Source organism: Calonectris borealis, chromosome 4 (genome assembly GCF_964195595.1).
Source record: "Calonectris borealis chromosome 4, bCalBor7.hap1.2, whole genome shotgun sequence".
Taxonomy (NCBI): domain Eukaryota; kingdom Metazoa; phylum Chordata; class Aves; order Procellariiformes; family Procellariidae; genus Calonectris; species Calonectris borealis.
The window spans coordinates 79,732,695-79,745,582 of record NC_134315.1 but is presented as its reverse complement, the minus strand read 5'-3'; the positions used below and the strand labels follow the sequence as shown (position 1 = coordinate 79,745,582).

The 12,888-nt window shown below is 35.2% G+C and overlaps 1 protein-coding gene and 1 long non-coding RNA gene across 2 annotated transcripts in view; one reads left to right on the top strand and one right to left on the bottom strand.

Annotated features, from left to right (window-relative positions):
* The window catches only part of SYNPO2 (synaptopodin 2), a 95,914-nt gene extending 83,927 nt beyond the window's left edge, over positions 1 to 11,987 (top strand). Inside the window, exon 5 of the mRNA XM_075150266.1 lies at positions 7,639 to 11,987. Within this exon, the coding sequence (XP_075006367.1) occupies positions 7,639 to 8,205 (567 nt within the window). The 3' untranslated portion in view covers positions 8,206 to 11,987. The remainder of the gene's footprint in view (positions 1 to 7,638) is intronic.
* The window catches only part of LOC142082259 (uncharacterized), a 150,618-nt gene that overhangs the window by 80,926 nt on the left and 56,804 nt on the right, over positions 1 to 12,888 (bottom strand). The gene's annotated exons all lie outside the window — the stretch shown is intronic.

Below are 12,888 nucleotides of genomic sequence, written 5' to 3'. Positions count from 1 at the left end.
ATAAGAAAAAACCAAACAACTAAGACTGAAAATTTCAGCTTGAAAGATTTGATAAGAAAATTATAAAGAACTGGATAATTTATCTTTTAGTTTGGATATGTTCAGCAACAATAGTGCCACCACCTTCAAGTATTACAATATATTTAATACTAATTTTCTTTGATTTAGAAAAAAATATCAATAGCCTTTACTTTATATCAACTTAAAACCTTTTCATTGTTCATACAAAATAGCAAAGTCAGAAACTAGGACCAACTTTGCACTTGTTTTTCAAATGTTCATTCACAAGGCTTCATCTTCCAAGACCTTCCTCTAAGCTGTGTAATATAAAAGTCCAGAAGGTGGCAGCAAATATTCTTCCATACAAGAAATAAACTGTCTATTCCAAGGAAAGCTAAGATGCCTATGGCCAAAAAAGTTTCAGCCATTTCTTTTTTCTAGGCATAACTGTATTGTATTTTGATAATCGTATATGGATAAAGATTAAATGATAATGGAAAGCACTGATTTTCTTTCATTTACACAAGTGTAAACTGAGCTAACTGAATAACTATGAATAATTTATTACAGGTTAGCAGCACTCTCATGTTTCTTTTCCACGTAGGCATTTTGCAGTAGTGAAGGCCTAATTCTAATATCTTACTTTTCTCTTCTACCATTACTTGACAACTAAAAAGGACTTTATTGTCAAAAGCAGGATTTGTCACAAAGCTTATGTAAGATGGTTGACAGTAACTGTTTCATTAGTTTGTATACTAATGATGAAAACAAGATTATTCTCACTTGAAATAATACTGCTGTTATAAACAATCTAAACTTAGAATAAATTAGGTTCCAGTTCTAAAATTTCCTATAAATTTCTGAAAGCAAGCCACTGACAAGACAGCTTTGAGGAAGTTAGGATCAGACATGAACTATGTGATTCTAATCTATTAGTAGTCTCAGTACAGCCACTGACAAGGCTTTAATTGTTAGACGGGTAAGATTCCCTGCCTCTCCAGCCATTAGTATCCCCATTAACCAAAATGCTGCATTCCAATTTTAGCCTGCTATAGATTATTTCCAGAGTTTCACATAAATACGGGTTTTCCATTTTATTTCAAAATTTTTGGTATTCGTATTGTAAAATAGCTGTAGCATTTACTCCAGAGCTGGCAGCATTTCAGAGAGAAATTATTTTTTCATTACATAAAGTTTAAATTGTAAATGGTTTGGGATGAAAAAAGCTATAATAAGATTAACAATATGTCTCCCTTCTATATGCAGTTCAGTTTAAAAATCTGAAGTGCTTGTTTTATGTTTAAAAAAATGGAAAGAAGGAAAGAATTAAAAGTAATAAAAATCAAGTACTGCTTATTGTGTTTTACCATTTTCTCAGTGGTTTGGTCTCTAACTGCAGTAGCCATTACAAGCCCACAGAAAGCAAAATGAGAAATGCATCACTGGGCTTTTTATAAAGACAGAGTCATTTTTTGAGATAGTACAATTGTTTTATCTACTTCCTCCTCCTTTGTCCCCTTTTTGTGTAAACATTAGCCAGGCGCTAATGTTAACTCAGATTTGAACATGCTTTGATATGGGATTAAGGACCAGGACTGTAATGAAAAGATAAAAATAAAACTGCCTCAATGACTTAGACACCTAGGTCAATTTTTTTCAAGTGACTTAATCAGGTGGAAGTCTATGTTGCAGAGAGTTTCACTGGACTATTAAGAGTCCGACCTACTCCTGAAAATATAACGCCTGACTTTTTTCGAAAATGTAATATATGTCTCCTTAACTGGCGAAAAGGCAGTTTCAGCATGTAAACATATGAACAGGTTTCACTTATTAAGGAGATGTGCCACCTGAGACAGAAGAACAGCTATTGTGAAATCATTTCACTAAGTAGTATTTTGCATTCCCATTTGGTCTGTAAAATAAAAAATATCTGACTCATGCCTTTAAAATTTGCACTACTTTATGACACTAAGTTTTGCTCTTTTTGTCTTTCAGCTTTTCATAATTATCAAGAAATTTGAAATAGCAGTTAAGTTCCAAACAACAGATTTTTCTGGACTATTGATTTAGATATTATTGAATCAAAGATACACATTCACACTCCTTCTACTTACTTTAATAGATCTACACGTGCATATACCTTTTATAAGTACTATGTTTACATTCATTTACTTATATTGAAATAGTTTCTTTTGGAAGTAATATTACATTCGTTTTAGTTTATATTCATACACAGCTTATAAATATCAAAGATCCTTGTGGTACAATAAATGTTTGCTTCATTGACCAGTTTATAAATAGTTTGCATTTTTTAAATCAATGTTAACCTAAACCTAAAGTTTAATCTGTTTGCATAGACACCCGAGCCAGTCAGCAGCTGCTGTTAGGATTCTATGATTGCAATGGACAGCTCTGAGCTGCCTTTCCTCTTCATGATAACTAAGAATCACTTTCTCTTCAATAACTGTTGTAGAAAAGATCTTTCCCTCTGAAAACATTCACACAAGGCAATGGAAAAGAACAAATTAATCACTGTATAGGGTTCTGGTTTGTTTTGCAGCATAATACCTCGAGTGCTGGTACAGTATTATAATGAATGTTTTACAATAGGATTACAGCAATGCAATATGTGATAATATAATAATTCTTCTTTCCCTTCTCCCTTGATTTCTGGGAAGAAGAATGGAAAATCTCCACCCCTCTTTTTATGATCTTCTTGCAGCTTAAGGGAGACAGAGGGTAGAATAATTATTCTCTATTTGCACTTCATATTTCCCACTGTCTCACTTAGGATCTGGGGTTTGTGTATTCTTTTTAGTACATACTTGTCAAAAGATGTATCTCCAAGAATGAAATATAGAGGGAAAATAGCCAGAAAACGTCTGGCTGCTGTTGTCCAGTAAATGAATAATGAATTCTAGTGACTAAATGTTGCCTTAATTCCAAAGTTTGTATTTGTTAGTTTGAAGAGGCTGAACACCAAAGTAGTGACAGAAATCAGTATATGAATATCAAATACAGATCTGCTTTGAATTAAGAAATGTTCAGACCTAGACTTTCAGTCTAGGAACACCACTACCAATAACAAAAATTAACTGCAATGAAAACAAGGCAATATTGATCATCTCTCAGTTCCTGCATTTGAGATACATTTATATTTTAGCAAAATCAAACTTTTCTACAAGTGCTTAAAGCCTATTTACCACAGAGTGTGAAAAAAGGTGCAATATTATGTATTCTGAAGTCAAAGATCATTCAGTTTCAGAATAAAGTTGGGGTAGATAGAAATATTTTATTTTTTAACTCAATAAATCATTGCAAAAGTATGTCACTATGCAATGTACAAAAATCTGCTGTGCAGGGTGCTGTTGGATTGCTTTTTATTACAACCATAACAATCTTAGCAGTCAGTAGGCTTAGAGACTAAATTCCTTCTCCTTAAGGTAAACACCGAGGCATTATGGCATACTGCACATAACTGATGCATTTGCTATATTTCTTCCACGGGTGGTGAAAGAAATTCAATAATTTTCTGTGAAACAGACATGAAAATTAGAAAAATATTCCCCTGAATCCAAAGGGTTATAACTGCTTCAAGTTGCAGCCACTTTACAAAACCTAGTAGAATTGTTTCAGGCCAAAACTGATATTTAATTTTCCTAGATTTATTAAAAACCAAATTCATATAAAATTTTGTTTCATTCTCTCTGAGCTTATGGGAATGTAGATGATGATGACAACTGCTACTTATTTTAGGAAGACTGTAATTCGAAATAACTAAGGCTCACTTTAGCCAAATACATTTTCACCTTCTTGGATCTTCTGAGTCTTCAAACCCTCTTCCACCCACCTTCAGCATAGTTATGACTTTTTCTCTTCGGGAAATGTAGAGAATTCAGCCAGCTCCTTCTATCAATAGCCTCTTCCTTCAAAAATTATTGGTCTACTCTTCCTCCCCATCAAAAGCTAGACAGCCAGATGCAACATTATAACTGGAAATTAGTATGTAAGTGGGGCTCTCTCTTAACTTTTTCCTCAAATTCTTTCAGACCCTTACGGAACAGACAGAGTACTTCAGCCTTTTTCCAGGTAAATCATCTGGAACGCTATTTGCCCTTGCAGATTTTGTCCTCTCACAATCCAGAAAGATAACTCTTAGTTAAAAACACACACTGTTTAGCCCTTGCTTCATGGAATTAATGGAATTAATCCTTACTTTACCAGATCTAGAGAAAACAGATATGTAATTTCACATTTTAGAATTTTAAAATTAAAAAACAGCCTATCATCAGAACTGTATCTAAATACAAGCTACCAAGTGGGAAAGGAGAAGAATTTGACTGGTCTGGGAATATCAAAACAGGACCAAGTATGTTAAAGAACTGCCTACAGATGAGAATCATCCAGCTGACAATATCATAGTTTGACAGTTTGATCTTGCAGCAGGAGCTTTGTTGCTGTGATTTGGATGTGGATTGAACAATCATCCAGAAGGAAGTAATCGTTGATTATCTTCAGTGATACAGATCTTACTGAATGTGTTTACTGTACCCAATGTATCTAGTCTCCAAACAAGATACTTAGCACCTAACAAAGCTGTCCACTGGGGCATTCTCTGGATAACCTAGTCTGTTTTTCTGTCAGAATGAAGTCTCTCAGATCATGACTATTAAGATTAAGTCTAGAATTATACATAAATATGCAAGATCCAGGAGACCAACTGTCCATCTTCCAAATTAAGGACATAGGAGATTCTCAAGCCAGTAAAACACTCATCCCCAAATCTGGTTGTCATAACTCTGTTCTAGTTCCTGTATATTGTATTGCTTGATTCATACAGAAGTTTTTTTCTATGAGGTCATTTTAGCTCTTATCTGCCAGTTCCCTTTCTTTGCTTTATATGATAACAAAGTTATCCGTAGAATAGTTTCCATCATTATAGAATAATACCTTATTTTCCATTAATGATCTTGATTTTCTGTTGAGTCTGATCTAATACCTGTACTAAAAAGACGTAGAACTCGCTATAATGTGAACATTTCATTTTGTCTACACTATTTCTGCTTTTACAAGTTAAACTTCTACCTTCATTACATAGTAGAATGGCCCTTTTTCTTAGACAAATAGTGAAATACACTTGGTAACTCACTATTCTCTGATTAAACTGTCAAAAAAAATTAGCTCCTACTTTATCACTAATGGTTAGGCCAAAAAGATACTTCTGCAACTTGACGACCTCTGGAGTTTTTCTCTAAACATGACAGACTAAACAGTATCTTTATCTAAATGTCTTGAAATGTCAGATATTTTATGCAACACTTCTTTCAACAGTATCATTTCCCTTTGCTTCTCTGGAATCCTACAAAACACTCACGGGGCTTGGAACTGGAATCTCCATTAAACAAAGAGGAAATTTTCTGTCTATTCAGCACAATGTTCTAGAACCCTCCTGAGAGCAATTAACACAAGTAGACTAAGTAGGTGAGCCTGTTTCATCAATTTTTTCATCCCTCTGTACCACCTTATCTTCTTAGTTTCATGTTTTTCTGGTTATCAATCAGATTAATCTATAACAGAAACTGTATCTCATTTTGCATACCTATTTTGATTTTGCGCTTTTTAAAAATTTATTCTTGCCAATAATTTAAACAAAATGCACTAACAAGTCTTGCTGAAGAAACTCTTTTCTGTGGATTCAGTGAAGAAAGAAATTGCAAGACATTAGAAGAAGGAGAATTATTGTGATTGGCCTATCTGGGTCTGCCACTCGTTGGCCCCAAGCATGATCTATTACCTGAACTCTTATTTTCCAGGTAAGAAAAAGAAATCCCACCCATTAGATATGGAGAAAACTTGAATCCTTTCCTGACAGTATATAACTTCATATATAGGAAAAAAAGCTCTATATTTTCTTTTATTCACTCACCTTCCAAATGGATAATTCTTGCTTTTTATATGCTACCATCTTAGAGTACTCAGTTAGGATATGTCTATATGTGATGACCTGATCAGCCACATTTTAATGTTTGAGCATCTCAAAGTTTAAGTGAGGATTCTTAAAAATGAACTGAGCTAAGTTGCCCAAAATGAAGTATTTTTTTCTGGATAGAAGTAGAACCTCATGAAAATTTGCCATAAGTATGTGGGGGTAGGATTAATAATGTTGGGGAGCTTCCTCTCTGGAACTGCAAACTGGGAATAGCTGGTCATAGCTAAGAGGTGAAAGGATAGTCCTGTTATAAGGCATTAGTTGTGAAACTTGTCAAAACTCTCATTACATAACCTGTGTGTGTCACTCTACACTTTTTTTAAGAGATTCAGACTGAGCACCACCAAATTGACTGAAAATAATGAAATCAGTAGTCTCTTTCTCAGTTTCCATCTCTCATAGAAAGGCTGACATTAAAACATAACTTAAAAGCCTGTGCGAAGCAGAGGTCTCTTAAGTTTCTTAAATGTGTCAAGATCCTGTGACAGAAAAGCCTATAAAACATGATATTTCTATGTGAATCCTTGCTCGATAAGCTGTACCTTGTATGATCAGATACCTATTGGCTGATATCTAGGTCATGCTCACAGTATTTTAAGTTTTGGAAGCTAATTAGGAAAAGTAACACAGGCCAATGTTGTTTGAATGAAATTCTAGCAAATCCTCTAGCAAAAGACCCTGGAATTTCACACTGGATTCAGAATTAAATCAGCATTTAAACCTCAGGATATGAATCAATGGGTGTAGATCAATGAATTTAGGAACCACATGTATAGAGACTACTCAGTAAGAACAATGTAATTTGTCTGTGTAACACAAAGAACATGTCTGGCTTGGGGAAAAGGCTGTACCTGTTTCGTACGCTGCCAAATGACTTGCAGCAGAACCTTCTCATGAACACAGTTTCTGTTTCAAAGTGCTGCATTACTAAGAAGATTAGGATTTGTCAAATATGAGTGGATTGCTCTTATAAATGGGTCGGAATGTACTGAAATTTTGAGGGCACTGCCTTTTAAAGAAGCCAGGTTAAGTAGCATCATGTAAGGGTATTAAGTGAATGATTGCATTAACGTCTTTAATTTTTTGTGTTCATTTTTGTGCCCTGAAAAGTGAAAATTAGGATAAGTCTAATAATTCTAGAGTAAGAAATGCCTTTCTTAAAAGAAGATTGCCAAAGATATGCTCTCAGACAGATGTCCTAGACAGAGCCTGTTATCAAATAAATTAGGCTGTGCCTGCATGTTAGAAAGAATCTTGTAAACACACACAGAACTGTCACCACATGACTTTCTTTTTCATTATTAAGAATGGTCTTTTCAGAACAAGGCAGACTACCTAAGTAGGGGAAAAGCTGCACGGTTGCTAACATAATTGTACCTTTTCAGTAAAAGCCTGTCTTTGGTCTATTTACTTTCCTCAAAAATTCAATTTGCTCTGCCTTTGTTCCTGTTTCTTTCTCTGTCTCCTTTTTAACACCTCCTCTCTTTCCACTAAATTACAGTATTAAAAAGTACCTGAAGACATAAATAGGGATTGCCAGGATGTCATGTGCTTTCAGGGTCTATTGTTCCAGTTTGGAAGTGAAGAGAAGGGGCTTCCTTTTTTGTTGTTTAGTAACTGTAACTATATTTGATATTTTGTTTTCCTAGGAAGGAAGCAGTGGACGCTCATTATCACTTCCTGGGAGACCTTCTTCATTCATTTCTCGAGCCATGTCTCCTCCTTCTCCTCTTATATTTCAGCCTGCCCCTGATTACTTCAGCAAGCCAGACACAGCAGCTGACAGGCCTGGCAAGAGACTGACTCCCTGGGAAGCAGCGGCAAGATCCCCTCTTGGCCTAGTGGATGAAGCTTTTGGGCCCCAAAATATGCAGGAATCCATTGCGGCTAACGTAGTATCAGCTGCTCGCAGGAAAACACTTCCTGAGCCACCAGATGAATGGAAAAAAAAAGTTTCTTATGAGCCTCCAGCCCCAAGTGGTAGTGTAGCCTTATTAGGAGGGAAGAAATCGGGTATTATACCATCCCCCAAAAGCTCCCTGTCTGCCCCAAGTGCCGCCACACAGGCTGGCTCTCAGCTGCAGTATGCTTACTGCAGTCAACGGTCCAGAACAGATCCTGATATAATGTCCATGGATTCCAGGTCTGACTATTGCTTGTCAACAGCTGATTCAAACTACAATCCACAGCCAAGGGGATGGAGGCGTCCAACATGAGCAGCTGAAGGGCCTGGCATATTTTCCCTTCTTCCAGCTTTACAAGCCTTAGATTTGAGCTGGAGAAGGAAAGTTTCTTGCTGGCCTGAGGATCTCTGAACTAAAGAAATGAGGAGTCAAAATTGAATAGAGCACAGTTTTCACGTGACTGCAGGGCTAGAAGCCTCTAGAACAGACTCAGTTTTACCTAAGATTGTTCTGTTCATCAAAAGGCAAAAATACACATTTCTTGGGGTGAGGGGTGGGATGAAAATGGGGCAACCAATGTGCTCAATACAAAAATATAAAAAAGGATGTAGATGGAGACAGTACAAGTGCTTGCAGTTAAGATAATGTGAAAAAAAAAAAGTAAAATAAGGGCATTTTAAAGGCAAGAAGTATTTTACAGGATCTGGTAGGTTTTCTGGGTATGTTTGGCGTCTGAGTTCCAAGGTACTAGATATAACCAGACTTGGGAAAGTTCCAATGGAAGTGGAATACTTGGAAGCACTGGCTTATTTGCCATATGTTTTCTTTACTGCATTTTTAAAATGAGCTAAGAAAGTGAATCAATGAATATTTTTACTGTGGCAACAGTTAAAATACATCTGTGGTTGTGGTACCTGAATCCCTACAACATGTAGATATATGCAATCTTATGCAGTCATCCATTTCAGATGGATTTCAAGACACTTTTGATGAAGTTTTACATATTGTAATCAATCAAATATTCTGAACACCACAGGAAGAAAGGTGTTATTAAGAGAGATCAGTACCATGATACTTGAACAACAAAAAGGACGAGGAAAGTATTTAGAGTGTATTTAAACTGGATTGCAAGTTGATTTTGTAATAAACTATCAAACAAGTCAGAGGCTGAACAGCCTTTATTTCTCTGTGAAATGCACTACTTGCTGAACATTTACTGCTGCAGTGTCTGGTAATCTGACTGGCTGGGCAGTTATTCTTAGTATCTAGGTAGTTCAATGTTTAGAAAGCTTTTGATTTGTATTCTCAGTTTGGAAGACATAGATAAGTTGTTTCTCAAGAACAATACCTGTTCTACACAGAAATTGGTATGTGAAAGAGGGTTTATGACATGTGTTACACGGTATGAGTCTAGTATGAGTAGCAAATATTTGGATGGTTGGTTACAATTAAACCATCTTGACGGATCTGAAGAGACGGTGAATAATTTTTGCTGGTGATACATATCTTGCATTTACAGCTTATTTAAACAGTAGAAATATGTGGCTAAAAATATATGTATTACAAGCTTATTGGGTAGTTTAGATGTTGTTAAAGCATTAAATGAATACCCCAAGTTTTACAAAGTGCTCTGCATCCTCCTCATTTTGTGGGGCATTCTTCAAAGATCTGTCAAGCACAGTCACCTAAAATTACTGCAGAAGCAGTGTTAACTATCTTTAGTTTCAATAAGATTGTCAACTGTGAGTAAAGTGGTTAGATTAGAAAGGACTAAAACATATACGCAGTAAGAAAGAATACATTACAAAATATTCCCTTCTGCAAAGAATTTTCCATGATAGCAATTACAAAGTATAACTGGTATACAGGAAAGAGGAAAATTAAACCCAGGCTCAGTTGAGATGGAACTTCCCATAAGAACAAATAATTACATGAAAAATATACCCTTAATGAGTTTAAGTTGGCAGTAATTCTCTAGCCAAAGAGAAGTCTCCCTGAAATCAACTGATCCTTTTGATCAAGCAGGAAATGAAGACATGGGAGTTGTAAGCCTTTCAACTAGGATTATATTGCTATATCATCTTACAAATTTATTTCACAAATTATGAATTTGCAAAGAAAAGATTATTTAGAAAAATTACATTAACAAGGCTGCCACAATATGCCTGAAAATGAGCTTTGCACCTCAGAGTCATACACGCACATAATCAGAGTAAATTTTCCTGCCACACAGGCAAAAATACATTTTTCTCTGCAGAGTCCCATAATGTCCCCTTTTATCATGACTGGGAATATTCCCACTGAAACCAATGGGACTAGGTAGTCCCATTAGCCTTAAGGGCTGGTCTTCAGATCCAGGCCTATCTCCCTGGAAATACATGTCAAGTTTTCACTTAATTTCAGTGAAATTATAATTCAAAGTGAAATTCAGTGAAATTTATAATTCAAAGTTATCAAGACCTTAACTATTCAATAAATACTAGTGCATGTGTATTTCTCAGAAGGCCTACATTCTGAAAATTATATAATGCTTACATATTTTGCTGAACTGTGGTCCATATTACCATAATAAAAGGATTCCCTGTATCCAAGTCAAGTTCAGGCTTCTCTTTTGAACTGTATCCTTTACATTGTTAAACTGGAAACCAGATTAATGAGTTTGCAGTAAGGCTTATTTTTACCTAATACAATTATTTTAATTCTCAGAATCAGATGCCTAACTCTTGAATTCTCATTGAAAGTAATGCTGTGAATTCTAATGTCATACATCTACCAGAAGGAAATGTGTGCTTAATTTTAAGGTACATGCAATTCAAAATTGCCAAAAGCATTTTTAAATATTACAAAAAAAGTTATGATACAAAGTGATATTAAAAGGGATTTAATGCTGTGATCACATAGCAATACAGAAAAACATACTCTAGGATCAAGCTCTAACCGCCCCCCTCCAAATAATGCAACAAACATGTAAGAATGGCAAAATCAGACAGTTTCAGACAGAATCACTGACTTTCTGTCAATGTCCCAAGAAAAACAGTGTAGCCTTATAATTTTTTTCTATTCACAAGAATTCATCATTAAGTACTTCTGTGAACATGAGAATTACTGACGTTGAGTTTCATGTGGCTTCATATCTTACCATAGATTAACTTGGGTGTTTAACATAATCTACTACAGATTTTTTCTTCCTCCTCCTGAGGATTTACTAGCTCTCTTTCCCATATGGATTCTCTCATCTCTAATAAGGAATGAGTTCACACTGCAGCATTTCCCTCAATAGCAACACTGGTAAGTGTATCCGTCCTCCACCCAGCCATCTATTTTTACAAAGTCTGTGGGCAATGGACTGTTTTTGAGATCTATTCCACTGCCACATAGAAATGAAACAAATAAACATTTTCAGAGTTATTAATGGGAGGACAGACATACACACAGGCATGCAGACAGATCATATACACTTGTTTACAACGGAAATCAGGCTAAAACCAGATTGAGACAATGTACTGATTTCAATGGAAGCAGCAGGCCCAGACTACTAAATGAAATATTAATACATATGGAGCTTTATGAAGAACCACAAAGCATTTTTCACTTTCTGTTCTTCACCCCATTCCTCCACTAGCAAAGCATCTTTCTGTCAAGTAGTTGTGACTGTTGTGCGTGAGTTCTGAATATATTAATGCAAGTATTTCTTACATTTGTTTTTGAATGCACAGATCTGCTCAGCAAATGTGAGGAAAAAATTCTCTTGGTATTTTAAATATGTTGGTTTTGTGTTCACCCTGAGAGGTGTCTCTGTTAATATGCAGAGTATTTGAATACACAATATAACTGAAAATTTAGTTTCTTTAGTTACGTTAGATGATGATGTTCACAACTCTTTTTCATAATTTGTTTTCATTTTGGTTTGCTTTAACACAACCAAATATCTATTCACATTGCATTTCTGCCTACTAGCAAAAGACTGTATTATCTTTATAAAAGGCTTTTCACTTTCAAAGACTTTTTGTTCACTGCAAAGGACACTTTATTTGAGAGTGCATGCCAGAGATGTAAATTGTATCATTTAATAAAGTGATTTGACCAATCGGATGAGAAACACAATTTTGTTTTCCCTAAATTCTTGTCTGTTTGTTTAAATAATCTGAACCCAAGTAAAGCCTAATCTCTTTTTTCTGCACCATTTTTAGATTCACTGACTTTGCCTGTCAGTGACCTTGTGCTGATATGAGGTTCTAGAAGCTTAAATCAGCATCAGGCCAAATGGCAACTTGTCAAATTCAGTAGAATTTCATTTTCATACTAAGCAGAGGAAGGAAACGCAGTGAAGCACAATCTACCCAGGTAAAGTAATGTGGTCAAGCAGTTTTTATCGGAACATTTTCATCCCCACTGTAAAAAACTGCAGCTAACATCTACTTACTATAATTACCTGTCTACCTTACATGCATCTAAACCTCTGTTTAGTTCCTGTAGGTTTGTTAATAGGGGTTGCATTGCTGTATTCTCTTGTTGTTTATTCTTAATTGAAACATACTATTTAAAGAAGAAATAAATACTGAGAATGAATTGTGAACCCAGTCTTTACACTATTCAGGCTATTTGTCTGAATAGCTCTTAAGGAAATACGGACAGCATGTACAATCTATTTGTGAAAAGCCAGATTAAATTTTCACTATTTATGTGAAATGAATCACAAAGCAGTTTTTGCATTCATAAAGCAAGCAGGATTTTGCCCCCCATAGAACAAAAATGATTGATGCATGTAAAACTTGGGGAACTGATAAAGTCTGACAATAGAATTTTAATAGCTTTGCTCTACAAAGGGTTTACAAGGTTATAAGAGCCTCAGTATTATTTCTTTTCATGGTTACATTTTCATTCTTCTTTGGTAAGTTCTTAAATATATCATAAAGAAGAAAGCATAAGCCAGATTCACAGTTTAACATAACTCCCTTGACTTCAGTAATTTGCAACAGATTAAAAATCTCACTA